Source organism: Neopelma chrysocephalum, unplaced genomic scaffold (assembly GCF_003984885.1).
Source record: "Neopelma chrysocephalum unplaced genomic scaffold, ASM398488v2 Primary Assembly neopelma1_97116, whole genome shotgun sequence".
Lineage (NCBI taxonomy): Eukaryota > Metazoa > Chordata > Aves > Passeriformes > Pipridae > Neopelma > Neopelma chrysocephalum.
In genome coordinates, this window is record NW_020925758.1 from 3321315 (window position 1) to 3344672 (window position 23358).

At 43.9% G+C, this 23358-nt stretch overlaps 1 protein-coding gene across 4 annotated transcripts in view; it reads right to left on the reverse strand.

Annotated features, from left to right (window-relative positions):
- The window catches only part of MYO5B (myosin VB), a 144687-nt gene that overhangs the window by 18252 nt on the left and 103077 nt on the right, over positions 1-23358 (reverse strand). For 3 of the 4 annotated variants that reach the window (XR_003532298.1, XM_027671706.1, XM_027671704.1), the window contains exons 22-29: positions 20608-20847; positions 15596-15680; positions 14090-14238; positions 13188-13307; positions 11934-12071; positions 10470-10529; positions 4285-4536; positions 3352-3449 (exon numbers count right to left, since the gene is read on the reverse strand). Coding sequence is in view for 3 of the 4 variants with exons in the window: in XM_027671706.1 (XP_027527507.1) it covers positions 3352-3449; positions 4285-4536; positions 10470-10529; positions 11934-12071; positions 13188-13307; positions 14090-14238; positions 15596-15680; positions 20608-20847 (1142 nt within the window). In the remaining variant the exon portion in view is untranslated. The remainder of the gene's footprint in view (positions 1-3351; positions 3450-4284; positions 4537-10469; positions 10530-11933; positions 12072-13187; positions 13308-14089; positions 14239-15595; positions 15681-20607; positions 20848-23358) is intronic. The other variant, XM_027671705.1, reaches the window with a different exon arrangement.

Below are 23358 nucleotides of genomic sequence, written 5' to 3' on the forward strand. Positions count from 1 at the left end.
CAAAGAATGATCCCAAGAATTAAAACAGGGAACAAAAAGCCTACTTAGCTTTTTCAGTTATTGAAGCAGAAAATTATCTGGGAACTAACTTGATGATTTCCCCTTTAGCAGCTAAAAGTAAGAAGGAACAAAAAAAAAAAAAGGCAAGCTGAGTTTATTTAATTTATAAAGGGCTGCTTTTGATTCAAACTTGCCCTTGGCCTGGAATCAAAGGGCTTTCCTCTGAAAGCTTTGTGGAGACAGAATCACTATGTGGGCAAGGTCAGCAGCACCTGGCAGAGTTTTTCCTGTTTTTTCCTGCTGTATTTACAAGTCCTGCATTACATGGACATGGAGACAACACAAGGTCGATCTCCTACCAAAGTAAAGCCATGCTCTGACTCCAATCTAAATAGATCAGATGAGACCCCCCCTGCAGAGCTGCCTCCAGCCCTGGGGAACAACAGCACAAGGATGTGGATCTGCTGGAGAGAGTCCAGAGGAGGCCACGGAGATGCTCCGAGGGCTGGAGCCCCTCTGCTCTGGAGCCAGGCTGGGAGAGCTGGGGGGGTTCCCCTGGAGAAGAGAAGGCTCCAGGGAGACCTGAGAGCCCCTTCCAGTGCCTAAAGGGGCTCCAGGAGAGCTGGAGAGGGACTTGGGACAAGGGATGGAGGGACAGGACAAGGGGGAATGGTTTCCCACTGCCAGAGGGCAGGGTTAGATGGGATATTGGGAAGGAATTGCTGTCTGTGAGGGTGGTGAGGCCCTGGCACGGGTTTCCCAGAGCTGTGGCTGCCCCTGGATCCCTGGAAGTGTTGAAGTCCAGGTTGGACAGGGCTTGGAGCAACCTGAGCTAGTGGAAGATGTCCCTGCCCATGGCAGGGGGTGGGACTGCATGAGCCTTAAGGTCCCTTCCAACCCAAACCATTTTAGGATTTTATGAAAGGGAAATGGGAGTGATTCTTGCAGAGCAGGTGGGAGAAGTGTCTCTTGCTTATTAATCCCACTTCAGAATTGCAACTCCACCAGAAAAGCTTCCCATTAAAATATTTATTGATCAAGATTAGAAAGGGAAAGCAGCTCTATTTCTCATGCTGACACCCTTGGGTATAGAGCTGCATAAGTACAAATGCAAATTCGTGCTGGGGGGAGGGAATGTTAATTTATATCCACAAACACAATAATCCATGCTTCCTAAGCATTTGTTTTCACCTGATTTACTGCCATTGACACCAGCCTACATTTTATAAATCAACCCCATACCCAAGCACCAGTATGGCCAGATATCAATTAACACTCGGGACTAGTGATGCAACCTGGTCATACACGTCTTATAAAAGCAGCAACTCTTATTTTGACTCTTTCACCAACCCCTGAACACAAACCAACCATCCCTATGCAGGCACACTGGAAAACCCAGGGAGTAATTAAAGCTGTGCCTGACAGTGGGATTTCATCAGTGCTCACAGCTCCAGGAGAACATTGGAAGGAAAAAAGAGAAAATTCACAGAATTCATTAAGTGACCGAAAAACACACCTTGCTGCTGGAAGCACACTGAGCCCCCCTGACTTACTGACAAGAATGAATGTGATGTTCAAATTAATTTTATCATCTCTATCACAGGAGGGGCAGAAATTTCATCAGCAAGTTCAGTTCAGGAAAGCTAATATTCAATGGCAAATTGAAAAAAAAAACAAGAACACTGGTCCTGATCCAGCCAGACATGATGCTCAGGTGAGAAACCAGTGTAACCAGAGTCCTGGACCCCAACAATCCTCACTCCTCCAGGTCCCTGGGCCAAGACAAAAGCTGGCAGAACTAGTCTGGGCAGAGCCTTAGCACAGCCATCAGGGTTTTAAACTCTGTTTAAATGGGATGCATGTGGAACCCAGCCCTCCCAGCAAGTCCACCTCTGTACTCACACACCAGGAGATCCCCATAGATTCTCCTAGGGCTTTCACAAGACGGAAAACGGACGCAAACTCAGAAAATCCAGCCCATTCTATGGCAGGAATTTGGAGGAAATACAGCACAGACGTGATGACCAGAGTTCACCACACAGCTATATATACACTGAATTTTTGCCCAGAAATCTCTCTTTCCCATCGCACCTTTTTGGCCATCCAGTTCTGAAAGAATTAAGCAACCCTTCACAATTTTTTTTATATTTCAGTGAATTAACATTGAATCACAGACTGGTTTAGGTTGGAAGGGACTTTAAAGCCCCTCTCATTCCACCCCCCTGCCATGGGCAGGGACACCTTCCACTAGACCAGTTTGCTCAGAGCCCTATCCAACCTGGCCTTGATCACGTGCCTTTCCTCATATTCATAAAGGTATGAATAAAATCCTCATTAAGTCATGGTCTGTTGCATCCTGGACTGTTAGCAACCTTCTGCAACCCCTCTAAAAAGTGGCAAAGTATATTGTGTTATTATTAAAAGCCATTAATCCACAATGGCTTTGTCTTTTATCTTGATGAATAGAAATTATTTAGGGGAAAATAGTCTCAAACATCTGTATTTGTCAAGAGAGAAAATAAAAGAGATAAACATTCAATTTCCTTGGAGTGAAATAAAAATTTACTTTTCATACTATCTTGCTCTTAAATCCATGTAATTTTGTCTTCTTGCAAGACACTACTTTATTATTTGATATTATTTGATAACTGCAAGGATGATTTAATGCTTAGCAACATCAGCCCATTGTTACTGTAAGGACAGACACATGTTCACAGGATTAACCCCCACTGTGGTAAACCTGTAATCAAACAGATGTTCCCAACACTCGGTTTGGATGCAAGAAAAGCAACAATGTGAGCGTTTCCAGGGAATACAGCACATTTGTTAGCTCAGTTAACCACAACAGGCTTTTGCCTCTGGGAAAATGAGAAGGGGACCGTGCTGTCTTCTCAGCACAGTATGAGATACTTGAAGTAACTAACTCACATATCCCAAATCTTAGTCTTGCTGCTATTTGTGTACTGGAAGCAAAGTCAATATCCAGTTTTGCTCACTTTCATGTTTGCTTTTCCACCTGCTCAGTATCTCCCCTCTCTTGCGGACACACACAGCCCTAACAATGAGGGCTCCTCACCCATGAGAACTAGTTGGAACTAGATGATCTTTAAGGTCCCTTCTGACCCAAAACATTCCAGGATTCCACGATTCCGTAAGACACGCGTCTTTGATTTCATCTTTACGGCCCATCCTTGACCCAAGGCCCGTAACACAATCCGGAATCTGGTAACTCTTTGAAAAACATGTTGTTGATTTTGGTCCGGATCCCACCTCTCACACTTTGGTCCAGATTCCACCTCTTTCACTTCGTTCAGCCCCTCCTGCTGCTGGAAGAATTCGGGCCACACTTACCGGTTGGTCTCACACATCCCCTGGTAGGCTTCGATCGCGTCCTCCTGGTCCACGTGCCTGTCGCTGTTGGGCCAGCTGGCATTGCTGGAGATGCTCTCCTAAATCCAACACGCAAAAACAGCAGCATGACACACCTGCACACCTCTTCCTGCCTTCAAAAGTCCCCGATGCCAAACGGCTCCCAACCATTCTATGAAGGGCTGTTAGAAGTCTCTATTGAGAGCGCCCTCGGGGCATCCGTCACACTAGAGAGTTTCTACGAACTCACACACGTGCAAACAGACAGCAGGAGAGAGAGAGGAGGTGGAAGTGAAGCAGTGAACGTGAGAGAGGGATAAGTGAGGTGCTTGGTCTGAAATACAAAATGTACCAAAACCTTGAGGAATGGTAAGACAGTGAATAAAAAAAGCCCAAGTTTAGGGTTTTCGGAAAATAAACCCTCCCATTGGAATGGGCTCTACAAACAAAAGCACATCACAGCTGTTTGAGAGTCCTCTCGTCTACACACCAGTGGAAGCACATTACAGCTGCATCAGACTCAAGTGAGCAGAGTCTGATCCAGAAGCTCTTTCTCCCCATCCCATTTTCCTGCAGAATGACAGCGTTGTCAGGAAACATCACCAGGAACATCTCGGACCACCACACCTTGGTACAGGACTGGAGAAGTTGTTCCTTGGTGTGGGCTGGCTAGACCTCACCAGGTATGGGGTTAAGCACCTTACAGCAGTACCATGGGACATATAGTGCTGGGCTGTCTGAAATGTCATGGACTACAACTCATCCATAGGCAGAACCTCCTATATCCCTGTACAACCCCTTATAACCAGCCCAGGCCGTCCTGCACTCAAAGTCTGCCAAAGCACAAATGGCATCACTCAGGCAATCACTGAATTTGCACCAACAGAAGGGAAAACGGAGAAGAAAAGCCATTACCTTCTCCTTTAGCATGTTTTTCCCCATCTCTTTTTGCTGGGCTGCCTTCATGATCTGTGACCTCAGGATGAGCACCTCTTCCTTCCGCACTTCCAGCTCCTCGTTGGCCGCTTTCAGGTGGTTCAGCAAGAGGTTGTAACTGTCCTGGACATCGTTGGACGAGTTGTTCTGGGTTGCTCGGTCTGCAATAGCCTTCCTCAGCTCGTTAAGTTCATTTTTCAGCTTCTTGTTCTCCGACTCCAGCTCTTGCCTCTGGAAAATATCGAGCCATTAACCAGTTTGGATAAGCTGCCTCATCCTTTTCTGAGATGCCTCTAAGGTGACTCAATTAGTGATGATTATGGCTGAACGATCAATTAAAGACAGGGTCTGGATTTTGCTGCCAGTCCAGCCACATGCGGTTCAGAAAAGGGTTTTGCTTTTATCAGCAGCCTGTTGCTGTTTAGTAACAACACTGACAGGGGACACGGGGGAGATTTTTTATTTGTTGACACTATTTCTAAACACAGAAGCGAGCTGTTAAAGAAGCCAAACACGTTCTTTTCTTCTCAACCTCTTTTCCTTCTCTATCAAGAAATCACCACAACCCCACAATGTTCAGCTCATCTTTCAAATTCATTAGGTAAGCTGGAAGGTGCTGATTTACATGACCCATCATCATGGCAGGCATCCCATTAGGTGAGCCACAGGTCTGTGAATTCCCACTACAGCTTCTTTTCTCATACATTTTGTAATTCCCTCACCCTGGTGCAGTGTTTGCAGCTGGAGGATTTTCTTGCCCTGACATCTCATCAAACACTGGCGTTTGACAGGCAGGGGCAATACTGTACAAGTTTGACTGTGACTGCTTCTCCTGAATAACAATGTGTTTGCTGAGGCAACTGAAGGGCTCATTTGCTTTTGCATGACAGTAGAAGACAGAAGAATGAAAACCCTGCAGCTAAGACAGCCTTCATTTTAGCATGTCACCCCTGGAACTTTGCAGGTGGCAACACAACATTTGGCAGCCCTTTGCAAGCACCCAAAACCCACCTGGAGCATCCCAGCTGGGTCAAGAGCAGCTTTATTCTTGCAGCAGTGCAATCATAAAATCACATAAAATGGTTTGGGTTGAAAAGGACCCTTAAAACTCATCTCATTCCAACCCCCTGCCATGGGCAGGGACACCTTCCACTGGCCCAGGTTGCTCCAAGCCCTGTCCAACCTGGCCTTGGACACTTCCAGGGATCCAGGGGCAGCCACAGCTTCTCTGGGTAACCTGTGCCAGGGACTCGCCACCCTCACAGCCAGGAATTCCTTCCCAATATCCAATCTAAATTTACCCTTTTTCAGCTTAAATCTGTTAGTCTTTGCTATAAGTCACAGACAGGGTGGGAGCCAGACTCCTGGGGTCCTGCTCACAGCCAGAATCCAACTACCCACCTTCTCTTTGCGCTGATCCTCCACCCCCAGCTGCTTCAGGGTGGCACCCAGGACTGCTCCCTCCTGTCCCCATGCACCCAGACAATGCCAAAACCCAACAGGACCGTTATCCAACATGGCACAACCCAAGACATCTGCCAATCAGCTGACAGAGTCTGCTGCCTGAGTGATTTGGGATCAGCTCTTTCCAAGGGACAGACCCCATCCATGTGGATCCTCTACAACAGCACAAGATCTGTCCCCACTGAGATCTAGGTGCTTCCCTCTCCCCACCCCCTTTTGAGCCTTTCCACAGCTTTCTTCCACAATCCCTCTTATCTCTGGGATATCTGCTTCATTATAATCGTGGGCTGAGGCGAGCTAATGAATCCAAAATTGGCTGGGAGGGGGGGGGATGGAGGCAATTTATACAATTTATACAGTGTGTAGCTAGCACAGCTGTGTAAACCTCGTTTCCATAGGAAACGGGTGTTGTAATTATAAATCCTTACAAATTATAAATGGCAAGGCTTATCAGAGCAGAGGTGTGAACAGAATAGCTGATCTGGCATCTGGACAGGATGCTCCTAGCTGAACAAACAACATCAGTAATGGAGCATATTCAGGTACTTGATACCATCTGTCATTAAAAAAAGACAGGATAAGAAATGCATGAGATCCAGCAATTCTTCCACGTTAAGCACAGCTCAGCAGAGGGAGCATATGAGACATGGGCTTTTCTGTACTGGTTTTTAAAGCAGGAGTTGTGCACGTGGTGGGAATTGATACCAAACTGGGTTTAACTGTTCCTGCTACGTGGCTAAAGCATCACCTTCACCCTTTTACTGATCATCCACTCTCTACTGATCATGCTCAGAGACAGGTAAAGGGTAAGATGAAAGCAATTACCTGCTTTTCTACACAAATGACTCTCCTGTGATTTTTGTTATTTGATGCTTAAGCCCCCTGATTTCCTTTTTCTTTACTTTCCTCCTCCTTTCTATCCCCTTCTCCCCCTCTTCCCTTTTTTAATGGGTAAGCCACACTGCTGACTCCAACGACTGGTCATATAAAGTTTCAGCTCTGGTTAAGAAATGAAGCCAGGAAGACCAGGAAAGAAAGCAATAACCAACAACCCTGCTTCAAAAGCCCATGCCTTGGACTCCATTCAGAGTTTACACTTAAATTCATTCCCTACCCCTTTCTTTGTGGATTTTGTGGAGCAGTGTTAAAACATCTAGTGTTCCCTGCCAATACACCCTTTTTGCACTAGCATTAGCCATGGCAGTACAGAAGCTAATTTAAAATGCTCTGAATGTGGAAAGGGAGATTTCTACTGGCGCTGTGAGAAGTGGTCGCTCTTCAGCACAGTCCAGCAACGCTGATTTATCTGACAAATTACAGTCAAAATGTCCTGAACTTGAACTCACACTTGTCCCAACATGTACAGCATTACAGAGGTGTGAAAGGGGTACCCAAGCACTAACAGTGATGGAAATACCTTCACTCTTTAGAAAAGGGGCTTATATAGCAGTGCTGGGGGAAGTGTGAGCCTGCCTAAGTCAGGGGTTAGCACTGCCATGCCAGGAATTTGCCCTCTCTTCTATTTCTGGTACTCCATAGGAAAAGAAAATAAAATCCTCTAGCTCATCATTTTATGATGAGCTTCCAAGTCTAAGGGATCAAACAAACATCCCAGCTATGCAACAGGTGAGAAATTCAATTATGCCTTGTGCTTCTGCTAGGAATCCTAGAATGGTCTGGGTAGTAGTCCAACCCCCTGCCATGGGCAGGGACACTTTCCACTGGAACAGATTGCTCAGAAATACAGAGTCAGGGCAAGGGCTCCTTGGTGGTTTCATTCCCACTCCCTCTTTCCCAGCTTGAAAAAACAGGCTGGGAAATACATTTTTAATTGAGGAACTTTCTTGTGCGGGCGTGACTCAGGGGCATATCTCCCTGTTTTGCCTTCCTGAATATGATAACCAAACACCTGGCTGGGCATATTTTGGGACAGCATCTACTGAAAAATCTATTTATCCATTGCAAAGGACAGATAATTTCTGCCTGCTGTAAATGTATCAGTTTTAGCTCAAGTTCCTCACATTTCTTTGCAGTGTTACAAAAGGAGAGAACCAACTCTTTATCCAAGTGAGCCTCTCTAAGAGAGGACTGGGTCTCAGTCACTTCTCTTCATCAAAATCTGCACCAAGAACAAGTTTCCTGACAGATGCTACTCCCAAAAGCAAATCCCTCCCATCATGGGTGTCATGACAGTACACCAAGATTACACCAAGACACAAAGCTGGAGGACAGTAGACATGTGCTGGATGCAAAAACCAAGCCCATATGGCCATCCAATAATATCCTCACATTTTACTGTCCTGCTCAAGGGACAGTGAGTATCAAAAATATCTTCAATGGGACCCAAAACTATAGAATCTTAGAACAACAGAATAGTTTGGATTGAAAAGGAACTCAAAGCACATTTCATTCCATCACCTGCCACGGGCAGGGACACCTTACACTAGACATGGTTGCTCCAAGACTTGTCCAAACTGGTTATAGACACTTCCAGGGATCCAGAGGCAGCAACAGCTTCTCTGGGAAACCTGTGCCAGGGCCTCACCACCCTCACAGACAGCAATTCCTTCCCAGTATCCCATCTATCCCTGCCCTCTGGCAGTGGAAACCCATTCCCTGTGTCCTGTCCCTCCATCCCTTGTCCCAAGTCCCTCTCCAGCTCTCCTGGAACCCCTTTAGGCCCTGGAAGGGGCTCTCAGGTCTCCCTGGAGCCTCCTTTTCTCCAGGTGAGCACCCCCAGATCTCCCAGCCTGGCTCCAGAGCAGAGGGGGCTCCAGCCCTCGGAGCATCTTCATAACTTCATATTCATCTGCATTTCAGGGATATATACTGGTTTCTGAAAAGACACTGCAGCCACATTTCCAAAACCTGAAACCTTTCTAAGCTGGCTAAGGTGTCTCAATTTCCAAAAGATGGAGCATCAGTGGAGCATCCAAGCCAACATCCCTTCCTGCTCCTTAGCCGGTATCCCATGGACCACTCATGAGTATCCACAGAAAGATGTGTGTAAGCTTTTAGGCACCTCAGCCTGGTTCCCCAAGATAAAGTCTTTTAAAGCTGGCAAAAAGGAAAAATAAACCTATATGCAGAAGACTCTTAAAGGAGCCCTAGACAGTATAAGTTTTTGAGATACAAATTATCAGGAGAAATACAAAGAAGAGAGGAAGAGCTTTGCCACAGAGCCACTGAAGCAGCTGTCGTGGGGGAAGGAGGGAAAAGCAGCCCTCAAAATCAGCAGTAAGTCACTCTTTCATTGCAGAGAGAGACCTCTGGCAGTGTCCTACATCCAGATGTGGGGAAAACACCAGTGAGGTGTATTTGTCTCTCTTTTTCAGTGATGCCTCCCAGGAAAACACTCCTACAGGGAACACAAAATCCCTGCAGGTTCATTTTCCACCTGTTTTAGGCTAAAGAATCCTTCATTTTTAGCAACATAGGCTACCTATTCATATGAAATGGTATTAACATAGAGTTTTTAAGGTTTCTTAGATATGCAGGACTACGTATGTTAGCATGTTAGGAATGTAGAAAGTAAGAAAATCCAAAATAACTATTTCCACTCTGAACTTCCTAGGTCAAAGCTTGAAGAAAATGCACTTTTTGAACTCACACTGAAGTCAGAACTCCATAGAAGCCATTTAAGAAGGTGCCATCCTTCTTCTCCTAGGGGCTGTGCAGAGGTACTAATGAAACTCAGCGGGGTTTCCCTCTGCCACAAAAAGCACATCCAGCCAGTGCAACATAAATATCGTGCTCAGAAAATAAAAATTGGATGGATTAAGTGCCAGAAAAAGCTTCTGCTAGAGGTATGTGCTTAGTGAGGGTTGAACATCCATCCTTTCCACCTCTAATTTCTGGGGGTTTTGCGTCCTTCAGAGGAGAGGATACAGAAGCAAAAATGATATTACTACTGACAGATGGTTTAGTATCACGTTATTCTGGATTACATATGTCCCTCTGGACTTCTCAGTTGTATTGCAATATTTGTTATGGGGACAAGGAGAGAAGGAGCCTCTGAAAGGTAGGTCTGCACTGAAAAAAAACAATATATAAAAAAAAAATTCCCTTATTAACCCTAATCTGGAAACTGGATTTCTGAGGATAAGCAAGACACAGGAATTGGTCTAACAGAGTATTTGAGTACTGTTAGAGCAGGAGGGGAGAACCCACAGAAGCTGCAACAGGAGCCCAGCAGGTTTCAGCTGCTCTGCGTGTCACAGGGAGAAAATGATGGAGACAGAACATCCACAGATTTATTTGGTTTTGACCAGAGTGGCACCTCGGGAATGCACAGAAAGTGGACAAAAAGCAGAGCTGAAGCCTGGAACAAGAAGCACACTGACCTTCAGCTGTGAGATTTACACCTGCAGCAAAGCAAACTGCTGAGACCCGGTGTCCCACCAGAGGAAACCCAATGAAGTCCCAGTGGGAATAGGTGCAGTGGAAAAAGCACCCTTCACCATAAGTAGGCTTTTCACCTCTGTGGATGACTCAGAAACAGGTAGGCCAGTGCAGAACAGACATTGCCACAGAGGGAAACACCTGTGAGCCCATCCCAGACCCCAGAGCTGATGGACAGCTACAGCTACAACTGCCCCCTCTAACAGAGCCAGTTACAGGAGGTTTTGTGTTGTTACCACGTTCATGCCACTTGTCTGGGCTGCTGGAGCCATGGAATAGGTTACAGCACTCTCACTCACCTTCAGGCTGTTGTATGCAAAATCTTCCTGTTCCGAAGTCACAGTCTTTGTTTCAATAACCTGCGTGGATTAAAGAGACAGATTCATATTTAAAAGCAGCCAGAGGAGCTGGCACACAGCACAGGATGGCTGGGCACGTCCGGCCTGCTCAACCATAATAAATGTTATTAATTGCCATCAGACAGCATCCCAGCAACACCTAGTGGGGCAGAGGACACTTCAAGAGAAAATGGTTTAATCTCTCATTAATATCCCGACAACTGTGGCTCACTGCAGCCTTCAAACAGTGACAGTCATTAAGGGAACAATCTTCAACACAGCGGTCGGAAAACAGGTTTTTAATCCACTTCTGCAGCAAGGAGGAGAGGCTGGGGAAGTCTCCTATTTCATGTGTCCCCTGCAAATTATTAGAGGTGGTCAATAAGAATATTACTGCTGATGATTTTGTTGAGTCTCTTATTGCATTTGTCCAAAGTTATGTTGATCTCACACTGGAGAGTAATAAAGAAAATAATTCCCAAATGAAGCAGCAGAAGCCCCAGAAATTTCAAATACAAAGCCAAGAGTGATGGCATTTACTCAGCAACTCATGAAAGAGCATCTTCACTGCTTCACAACACCACGCACACAGCACTGCTGTTTCATGGCACACATCATCCCCTCTGTGGCCTCTGACAAGTCACAAAGTCTTGGTTACAGATGGCAGGGAAAACGTATACAAGAGATCTGCTATTGAAAGCCCCCAATCCCAGAAGTTGGCTCGCCAGAACACAGACAGCTACATTTTCAGACTTCAGTTGTAAGCCTGGATGTACTCCTGCCCCTTAAATTACTGGGATGTCAATAATGTTGATTTTAAAAATATATTACTATATATTAATATTTATGTTATATATAATATAAATGCATTATATATAATATAATGATATTATACATTTTACATAGGATAAGAGATAAATACCTATCAATATTAATATATATTTTTAATTGTTTTCAAGCAAACAATTCAAACTGTAGGAAAATTTTCTTTTCACAAGGAAGAAAGAGTACAGCATAGGAATATCCCTACCTTGCAACAGGAACGAAGAACTCATTTTTCCAACAGCCATCTTGTTATTTCTGATTTACTATACTATTTTTAAGCTCTATTCCTATATGGTCATTACTTTGGAAGAAAAACCAACCAAACCACACTGATGATAACAATACCAAACCAAAGACTGTCCTAAATATTTTATAACCAGTTTGTTTATACAAATAAATAAAGCACTTCCCCTGTTCAATTGTCCTTAGCTGACAAAAAAAAGTTTATCTCCCTTTTCCTGACTGATTTGTGGCCTCTTATTTTGAACTTGTCACTCTCAAACCCAAATTCCTGCATCATGGGTCCTTCAGGCAACCAAGGAAAGCCAGTTATGGCTTTCCAACAGGAAATATTAGTATCAATGAAAAGCCACCTCTTACCTGGGATTTCTTGCTCTCTTGCTCCTTTTTCTCCAGCTGGGTTTGCAGCTTCTTCCTCTCCAGCTCGAGCTCCCTCACTCTCTTCTGCAGCTTTAGGAAGAGGGTCATGTCCATGGCTGCTTTTTCCATCCCAATCTCCTAGAGAAGAACAGGAGAGTAGAAAAAAAGAGAAGATTTCAGTGTCAAGTTCTGTAACCACACCCAGTGCCAGACATGGCCTGACTGTACATCAGCACTGACCCCAGCCACAGCCAGTAGCAGGAGGATCTCAAGAAAGACAGGCACCTTCAAAGACCAAATCTACATTTTAAGCACCTATTTTTAATGTCAGTAAAACAGTTGACTCTTTTAAACAAATCACTGAATGCTTAACAGCCCAATAGATAAATTGGGTCTGATTTGGGCTGCAGCTAAGAACATCAAAAATGCCCTATTGAGTCACTTCTAGCCAAGTATTTATTCATTGTTTTTTTAACACCTGGAATATTTTACATCAGAGCATGGCCCCTACTGTTTATTTTGACTTCAAAAAATGCTCTCAGAGCAGTTCAGAAATACCAAACGTAACACAGCAGCCAGCTAAGGGCAGTGAGGGCTTCTGCAGGCTTGGTATGTATGTGGAACACAAAATAAGGTCCTGCCAACGGGGTGGCAGATCCCAGGAACGTTCAACACCCACATGTGCTCTTGAGTCACAGAAGTGGAATTTAAAAAGCAGCCTGTTCTAGCAAATGTGAGTGAAAAACACATTTCTCTTTTCCACAGGATTCTTGAAAGCCAGGGATTAATTTGTGCTGCTCTTTTCTGCATTAAGAGGCTGTTGATTTGATTACAGGGGCCGTGCTGGCCAGCAAAGCATCCGTGAAGATGGATGGGAGAGAAAACACTCAGGGCAAGAGGGTAATGAATTCTGCTATCCTTGCAGAGAAGGATCATGACACAGTCATTGCCATCAGTGCTGGCTATAACTGCTTTGGTGAATTTTCATCAGTCTTTAAGCTGGTGTGGCCCAAAGACAGCACTTTATTATTTTTAGAGCCCTATTTAAGCCCCATGCTGCAAACAAGTAAGCCTTTGCCATAGCACCACGACCCTGCAATCCCTCTCACACAATCAACGATGTGTTTCTTTGGCCTGAAGTCAATTTTATCTGCCACACCTTCTCGCCCAACCCTTGTGCTCCAAACCCCACACCCATCGCCCCTGCAGAGCAGGGCTCTCCTCCCCACTCCTCTCCTGCCCAGTTTCCTGTACCTCCACTTGTTGAATCACATCGTCGGTGTCTCCTATGTCAGAGGAGGATATGGATGGATTATTGGAATCAGACTCCAAACTGCTTTGGTTGGATGGGTTTCTTCTGTGCCCCGGTGCCTGCTGCCAAGAAGTGATGCAGATATATAAAGCATTCAGTGTTTAAGGATTCCTCACTAAGTGCTGTTTATCAAGAGCAAATATTTGACTGTACACCAAAGTTGCCTTTACAAAAGGCTTGACTTTCACCTTATAGCGGATTCCATTTTTGAGTTTTTATGGCCTAACCATGAAATTCATATTAACACAAAGGAATACCTTAAAATACGAAGGGATATAGAAGCTCAGTTTAAAAATTCTGCATGGATTAAAGGCACATCATGACATCAGATGCCTGGTAAGTGTGAACATGCAAATCTGAGCTCAAGATTATGCTGTTGACAGAACACTCTGGAACTCCCTTCAAGCACTCAACCTTCCACCAAATCCAGCAGCACTCTATTATCTGATTTTCAACAGTTTTTCTAACACTCTAGCAAAGCTGAACCTAAAAACTTTGGCTTTTGAAATTCTGCAGTCACGTTGATGGGGTTTTTTTGGTTTGTTTGCTTTTAACCCAACACCTACACCTGAACATCACCAACACGAAACAAGAACAAGGAGCACAATCCAGCTTTTGCTGAGATTCACAGAGATTTCTAAGTAGTCCACAGAGACGCAGGAAAGACCAAGCCCCTTTCTCAAGGCACACAGATGGTTTGCTAGAAGTGTATTCTCAGAAATATCAAGAGCAAACTGCACAATAATGTCAGTTCTATTAAATGTTTTGCAGATAAGTGAGTCATGTTGTTCCCCAACAACAGGTCCAGGGTACAATAGAACAGGGATAATTCCAGTTTCATTACCTTTACAATCGTCATTTCATCCCTCAAGTTGTCATATCTCTGCTCCAGACTTGAATACTCTTTCACCAGGTTCTGATAACGAGATCTCTCTTCTTCCAGCTCTTTCTTCATCTGGATATTTTCCTCAACTGCATTTCGTGCAAATTCATCTTTAAAATAAGAAGGGGGAAAAAAAAAGAAAGAGAAAAGAAATTATGAACTTTATCTCTGAAACGAGCTTCTGGTTAATATGTCCAATTACAATGACTAATGAAAAAATACTGTCTCTGCCAGGAGCCTTTAGAAGACATGTAAGCATTCTCTAATATTTAGATACTTTTATAATCTAGAGCTGACTCCATGACATTTGAATTTGAGTTAAAGAAAAATCCCCAGCACCTACAAACCATCAGATCTACTATGCTTAACACAACTGTGCCAGCTCCAGCTCCCACGGGCCAGCCATAAACCCATTCAAGAAAACACCAGCACCGTATGGAAACACAGTCATGTTGAAAAAGTGGTACATGCTGCATTTAAAAACTTCCCTGCCTGCTTCCCACCACCATATTTGGCACAGGAGCAAATGAACTGCAGCAGCTTTTTCTCATGCCATCAACCATTTACCATGGTAAGACTTGTGGGGGTTCAAAGTATTTTATATCCAAATAAATTAATTTCTTTGTTAAATACTCCCTTTTGGAAACAAATCTGGTCCCTCCTCTTCCTGAGGAACCAGACAAATATAGCCCATGTGTCCTTTTAAATGGGAGAACAACAAACAAACCCCCTCCACTTGCTTTCTCCCATCTCAGATGCTCCAGAAGCATCCCATAAGAGACAAATAAATATTTGCAGGAAGTTTCTTTTTAACATGTTACTTTCCTTCCTTTATTTTGTGTCAGGCTGAGGGCAAAAGGTACTTCACAAGTACCACGGAGCAGTGACAGATACATCCACAGCATGATGCTCTTTGTAAATCCTGCTAGAAAATCAAAGCTGAAAAGGATGATAAAAAATAGAAAAGCTCAATACGCACAGTTTCTTCTGTGACGTGGGATTTTCCCAGATTGCTTTCCCCTTTGTATGTCTTCCCATCTAAGTCTCTGCTTCTAAAAAATGCTCACAGACTTGTGTCACACTAGAGAAATCCTTTGCCATAGCTCAATAATGTAAACTGTGCTGTTCCTTGGATCCTTTATTCGTCATTCTCGGGATGCTGTTATTCCCTACCCCTCCCACATCACCTGCAGGAAATGCTGCGATGTAACTGAACTAAAAAGCCCTTTCAGGTACTTTATTCCATGTTTCAGCAATTAAACTGGTCTCTGGCTTACCACCCACCAGCAGGGCTGCATGAACACAACTACCTGCACAACAAAACAGTGACAAAAACCACCAGGAAAGGGTCGCGGGAAGATGAGCACTTTTCAAGGCAGGAAAAACACGCAGGAAAAACGAGATTCAGGGGGGACATGAGTTAAGCTCCTCGCTTAGCATTACAATGCCATAAGCATTTTTTCTTACCTTCAGACTGGCAGAGAATCCTGCTGTTAAGCTCCTCTTTTTCCTGCTTCAGGAGAGCGTTTTCTTCTTCCAAATCGGAGATACGCTACGGGGCAAGGCAAAGAATTACTGCTTGCTGCAGGTCAGGGCCTCTGCAGAGGGATTACATTTCACCTGACGAGAGACAGGGAGCTTTGTTCGGGCTCTCTTTGCTGTTTAAGAGATCCATCCCACCGTGCTTTGCCAGTGGCCCTTTGTACACCAGGAGCTGGAGCGCAGGGGAACTGCACTGCTACCACAGAGACTAACTTTCTCCCTCCCCGAGTGAACTGCTCCCTTAAATTAATGTTTTCGGCAGAATCTTACAAAATACTGAACAGCTGGACTTGGTGACCACGATCTGCAGGAGTGAAACTCCCGCAAGTGATCAGGTCCTGAAATCTGAGGTTTATTTTTACATCTCAGGGCTTAATCGTTTTCTTCAAGTCACAGCACCGAGTGCTGTTGGGAAAACAAACCTGCCGATTGTTCCCAGCAATGTAGCACTTAAGGAGTTGAGATGGACACAGCGAATACGAACTGAGTAAATAGTTCAGGCTTTTTTAACTTTATTGTACCCAATTCATTTAGTGTGATTAGTCACATTAATGCTTCCTGTGACTGCAGAACCACTAGTACAGCGAGGAGCGGCATGGACCAGGGCCTTTGGTAATACAACAGGAGCATATCTAGCAATTAACACCAACAATTGCCTTGTAAAAATTAATGAGAACAGAAACTAAATCCTGCAAAATGCTATTTTGCATTGTCACAGCTCCAAGGCTGGTCTCATTCTGACAGCAACTGATCCCATAATACTATTCATCCTCAGGAACTTTGATGCATTCAACAGCATTATCTCAAAACACTGAACCATCATATTATCAAGTGAAATATGCTGCTACAGTTAAGCAGGACAATTCTGTTGCTGTCAGGCAGGAGAACACACATCACCCCAGCATAATGTCATTTCCTTGTGCCTGCTCCCTCACATCCTATAGCCACCACCTGGGAAACAGCTACACACAGCAGAAGAATCTCACGATGCCAACACTAAACAACACTGTAAAAATGCCCAAGAGTAATAATTTTGCTGTCACCATTAGATTAAATTTATAGGCAGCCCAGCTGGCATGCATCCCTAGCACAGATTTCAGTCTTCCACACAAGCATGCTCAAATTAAGGTATTTTATCAAACACTGCATATGCCACATACATACTAATGGTGAGAATAAAAGCAAAATGAATATTTTATTGTAAGTCATGACTGAATCAGTCATATTCCGTGCACAAATTGGAAAACATCACCACCCCTTACCCTCCTTGTTCATTTACTCCAGCTGCTTGCATGACACTATTACCTCCTGAATCTCTCTCTCTATAATATGAAAGTTGGAGTCTGGAGATACAACTAGAAAGTTAAAAACTCCACAATTTAGGCATGCAGAGCTATTGGTGTTTTAAATGCTCTGAAATGAGAGAAGATTTTAATATTCTGTACCAAAACCAGCTACTTTTCTTCTTCCATACATCACATCTGCCATTAGATTAGCACCAGTGTCTTCAAGGTAGAAAGAATTCTTTAAAAAGTGGGAAAGAGCTACAGAAGTTATAGGAAACAATGAAAACCTGTACTGCAATGGGACAGCAAGGAATTTGAGTCATTTATCCCATTAGGGAAAAGATTAAAGGCAACATGATTATTTTACTAGTGCTCTTTAATGGGTACTCATAAGGAGCCCTCTGCCCACAAAAATTCATGATGGTTAGAAAACAAAACCAGGTCCAAATCTGGGATATTTTCAACAATGATGGAGGGATACTTAGAACTGAAAGGCTCAGTAGGATCCACAACAATTATTCCGAGGTTTTAAAATTTCTAATCCGGATTGGGTCCAGCTATTTTTAAGATGTGATCTTAAGCCATTGAACTTGTTTATGGAATTCCTGTTTCTACATGAAACAGACACAAGCTCAAAGTTCAAAACCTGTGTTTAACCAAGCCCCCTGAAGATGAGAACAGCCCATTACACACAGGTGGGGGCAAGAGGAGCAGGTTACACAACGGCCAAGCAGCACAAACTCCATCTCTGGTACCTCCTGGCATCTTTTGTACCTCCTGCTCATCTTTCTAAAGGAAACTGATCTCTGAAGATGCTTCAGAGCAACAGCACCTGCTTTGAAGGACTTATATGGAAGATGCTGAGCAGGGAGCACTTGTGATGGCTTCAGCCCTTAATGTAAGTGTTATGCTGGAACAACCTGCTCAGGAGACCTGCCTCCCGTCCTCTCCTAATCTTGTGAGGAAAGAATGATGGCATTTAGCATTTTCCTAACAAAAATTCCTGGCCAGGCTTTGAATTATCCTATCTCATCAAGTGAGGAAACCTGATGCTACAAAAAGACCTACAAAGAGCTGTTGGTACTTACCCAGACCTGATGTTTTAAACTTTATCACAAAATTAGGTAAAAAGAGCTATTCCAAAATTAAGGGCTCAGAGAGGATAGCTATGAGGAAGAGACTAAAAGGCTTTTTTAAAGCAAAAAAATCATAACTGATAGGGATTTGCAGAATCTGCAGCCTCAGCTCAAATTATAGACTTAGGGCTCATCTCCATCTCGCTCAGAGGTGAGATGACTTCGGGAATCATCTCCAGAGAAAATGTTTTCCACTACAACCATGGCCATGGTGTAATCCTCATCTTGAAGGTGAAAAGCGATTCTCACCCGAGTTCAGTTTCTAGACACTCCCCAGCTTCTGGTATTTGTTAGAATTACTCAAAATGTGTCTTATCAGAACTTTTATTGAGAAATGTTTTGGCTAAGTTAATGTTCTCAGGAAGGAAACAGGTCTTCTTCGTCTTCCCACTGACAAGGAACCAAAAGGAGCAATGGAAAGCTAATGCCAGAAATGGGAGCCTGCACTGCTCATTAGAAATGTTTTATAATTAAACCATTTACTGTCATGGTAAAATGCACAGTATTTGCTCTGCTCTAGGCACTTCTACAGCAAGGGAAAGCTTCTGCTTTGTTTTCATGCTTTTTAAAAGCATTTCTTTGGTGATTAAACCGACCTTCCTTCCGAGTGCTCGAAGGGGATTTGCAATCAAGAACAAAGAGAAGCAGTTTATCCCCCTGCATCACCTTCAAAACAAAGCATCTTTTCTGGGTCTAAAAGCTTGTGCTGCAGCCAGATAATGAATGGAGTCCTGTGCCAAAACAGATCTTCTAATCTGGTGGTGGATAAAAGAAAATCACTGATTTTATACGTTCCCTGCATGGGTGAAACACACATGCAAAGAGTGGATTACCTGACACCTCCTGGTCCAGCCAAGAGACAACAAGTATACAGGGTGCTCACCTTTCTGAGATGTACACCCAAAAATGCATCTCAGTTGTGCTAATGGTTCAGATTAAGTGATCCTGACCACAGTTCCCACAGCTTCTCACCCAAACCCGAGTGCTCAGCAGCAAGCGAAGGTTGGCCAGGGCAGGTGGTGCTGCCTGAAGTGCCCTAGAAGAGCCCCATGTGGGCACTCTTTCACCATAATAAAAACACAGCTAATTCCAGGTTCTTTTTTTTTCTTTTTTTTTTTTTTTTAATTTCCAAAAGTGACTCATCTTCAGGTCGTCACACACAAAGTGCTGTTCCAGAGTAACAGCTGCAAAACAGCTTTTTCTTTGCAATATATTGAGTAAGAAAGCCCTAAATTCTTTCCAACAGCAAGATCAAAGATTCAATTCAATTGCTGGTACAGAAGAAATATCATAGATTTAACCTGAGAAGCCACAAGCATTCGCAGAAGGAAACCAAACCCACATCTTAGTGCTTCAGGTTACGAGAATGGTTGTTATTCAGAATTAATCGGACCAGCAAAGAAATTCAGGGCAAAAGGGCCATTTTTACTCTTTGCAAAACAAACTCTCCACTCTGGAGTCTCTTCCTCCACTAGAATTCTTTCTTGTACAATGGTGGCAGTGTTGGACCACATCCACCTCAAGAGATAAAGCACAGGAGTTGATTATCCTTGTGGGACCCTTCCTACTCAGCATATTCTATGAGTTTGCATGAAGGAGCAAAAAAACAAAATATATTTAGTGTATATCCCAGCTCCAAACCCTATAAAGGCTCATAACAACCAGCCTAGGTGGTGCTGGAGCAGTGCCTCTGCCTTGGAGGAGAAAAGTTGATCTTCACACAGATCACAGCTCTGTGTACCTACAACACCACTACAACCAGCTGCAACAGCCATGGCAAAAACTGAACCCTCGTGTCCCCTCCTGGGCTGGGATGAAGAAGGACATTTTCCTAATATTTACAGCATCTATGACAGCCCTCTCCAATACTTTTGCACGACATGTCATGATGAATCACTGTATAAACATGAAGCTCTGGCATACACCTGAAGCTCAGGATGAGAAGAAACAATCCTCCAGTTGTGCCAGGGGAGGTTTAGGTTTGGTAACAGGGAATTTTTTTTTCACATAAAGGGTTGTAAAGCATTGGAGCAGACTGCCCAGGAAAGTGGTGAAGTCTTCATCCCTAGAAAGTATTCAAAAACCACGTGGATGTGGCACTTGAGGACATGGTTTAGTGGTGAACGCAGTGCTGGGACTTGGTTGATGGTTGGACTTGGCAATCTTACAGGTCTTTTCCAACCTTAATGATTCTGTGGTATCCATGGTTATTAAATGCCCTGTTTTCCAGATGGGTTTGGGTTTGGGGAGTTTTTTTGTGGTTGGCAGTGCAAAAGGCATCAAGATGGGACGTCCTTCTGACACAAGGCAGTCACTGCCCCTGCAGGGACGTTCACCTGCCCTTGCTGCCCCATGAGCTGGTTGAAGATAAATTCCAGAGGCATTCAGCAGCAAAAACAAAACCAGCAAAAATATTAATCAAAGAATAGAAACTCCCTCCCCTTCAGACCCGTGAAGAGCGAGCTTTCACCAGTATAACCCCCTGCACAACCTGAGACGTGACAGACAGACGTACCTTTCTCAGCAGGTCTTTCTCCTTCATGTGGCTGTCCTCCACCACCTTCCTCTCCCCATGAGCCCTCTCCAGCTCCAGCCTGAGGTGCTCCATCTCCTTCTGCAGGCTGAGAAGCTGGTTGCCATCGCCCCGCTGGCTCTGCTGGTACTGCAGCAGCTCCTTCTTCAGCTTTTCCACCTCGGAGGAGTGGGCTGCCGTCAGCGTGGAGAGCTGCTCGTTCAGGAGTTTGTATTCCTTGTTCTGCAGCCCAAAGGGAAGGACATAAGAGCATAAGTGACACGAATGCATGCACTGCACTGATGCACTGCAAAAGTAACCGCTCAAAATCCTCGGGTGTGGTGGGAAACAAGCTCAGGGTAACAAGCATTTCCATGCACGTGCTAATAAAGCTCATAAAGCTAAAAGCTATTTCTAAACTGCGCTGAAAGCTCAGTAATACTTTGGCAACAATTATAGAAGCATTTGTTAAATGGGTATTACATTGATACCACTCAAAGGCAAACAATGCTTGGTAGCACTAGCAACCAAACCAAAAGACTACACTCCTATTACAGCTTCCAAACACTGTTGCTTAATGCAATTGGTTTGCTTGTTTTTTTTTTTTTTCAATCTGTGATATTTGTTTTGCAGTTTACTCTTTTATTCCTGGCTCCTATGCCTGCAGAAACCTGAGGTGACAATGCAGAACTCGAGCTCCCTACTTTTAAGTCATGTGCCTGCTCAGTCATCTTCTTATTTTCTCGGGTTTTCTCTTTTAAAGCACTTAGCAGTGATTTGCTCCCAAAGTTTTCAGACTCAAAAATTCAGTAGCCTCGTTTGTTTTTTGTGCTTCAAATCAAAGTCAATGACACTGTGACTAAAAAACACCATCATTATTAGTCAGCCCCAGAAATGTCAGCTAATTCACAACAGACCAAGAGCTTTATTAAGACCCTACCACGTAAACTTTGCTAACATTAGGTAGATAACCATGGCAGCAAAAGAACCATTTTGAAACTTAAAATGTAGTCTGTTTTTGAAGGTTGCTCTGATCATCCTTTTGGTCCCTCTTTGGGTGACCTCCCAAAGCATCCCCCTCTCAATGTAGAGTCTCAGTGAACTGAAGCAAGATTAACACACATCTCAAATGGAAAAACAAGTAAATGAGAGATATTAACATTTTTCCTGTGCTCCCTTCTAATGAATTATTAATGAACATCAAAATTCTGCACGTAGGAAATTATAATTTCTGCGTGACCAAAGGCATTTCATAGAATCCTAGAATAGCTGGGGTTGGAAGGGACTTTAAAGATCATCCAGTTCCACTCCCTTACCATGGGCAGGAACACCTTCCACTAGACAAGGTTGCTCCAGGACTTGTCCAAACTGGTCTTGGACACTTCCAGGTACCCAGAGGCAGCCACAGCTTCTCTGGGCAACCTATGCCAGGGCCTCACCAGCCTCACAGGCAGCAATTCCTTCCCAATATCCCATCTATCCCTGCCCTCTGGCAGTGGGAAGCCATTACCCCTTGTCCTGTCCCTCCAGGCCCTTGTCCCAGGTCCCTCTCCAGATCCCCTGGAGCCCCTTTTAGGCCCTGGAAGGGGCTCTCAGGTCTCCCTGGATCCTTCTCTTCTCCAAGTGAGCACCCCCAGCTCTCCCAGCCTGGCTCCAAAGGAGAGTTCCAAAGATACTTCCAAAGAGATCCACTTGCAGAACCTTCTGTGCCAAGGTTTCTGTATATGGTTTTACATACCAGCCAATGGAGATTTCCAGGCAGAAACCAGATAAATGCACAGGAATTGCTTTTTCTTGTTACGAGCTACCAGAGACACGAGACAGTGTTTACTGGGGTGCTCCCCACTGCAATCAGAGATTGCTCAACAGACCCTGTTAAACTTGAACTTGCTTTATTTTCCGTCATTATCCAGCCCTGCAGAGCTGTGAGAGTCCTGGTTTCAACCCAACCTAGTTGTTTGGGGTTTTTTTTAATTAATTTTAGTTAATTATGCCACCAATGGCAGAGGCAACAAATTCATCACTACTCCTACCCAAACTAGTTTTATTCACAATAAATGCTCACGAAGATACTAGTGCTTGCAGAAACAGTATGGAGACCATACTGTGAATCTAATTATTGGCTGCATGAACATGTAACACTAAATTAGGTACCAGCCTTGAAAGTATCTCAGGCAGGCACAACACGTAGATTTAAAGAAACTCAACTGAAAAAAAAAAAAAAAGGGGAAGAAAAAGCAAAAATTGGTCTAAGGTAATTAGAAAAAAAAGTGGTCCAGTGAGGATGTTTAGCAGCAAAATAGATTTAAACCTTTCTTGTGTGTGCAAAAAAATCCTTCACCTGATTCAAAAACTGAATTAAACCATTCCAGTTACAGATGCAAGAGCGTGTGAGCAGAGGCTGATATACAAGAAAAGGTTTTAATGTTTTCAAAGATCTTCTCTTCCTCGGGGGCACACGGAGTATTGCATCTCTACTCATGCATGAGCTAAAGTAGCAGAAATAGAAACATTTTCTTCCACAGCTATTTAGAAAATGATACAACTGCAGCTCTCCGGGTTACCTGGTATATACTTTTTTTTTCTTAGAAAGTTAATTGGTATTTCCAAAGGTTGTGTTTATAGATCAGCAAGATCCTTCAGGGAAACTACCATGCAGCAAAGTCACTGTGCCAGAAAAAAATAAATTCAGTGTACTGAAAAGAAAGTCCACTGTAATGGTCCTTATTAGCATTTCCAAAGCATCCCAGGGAA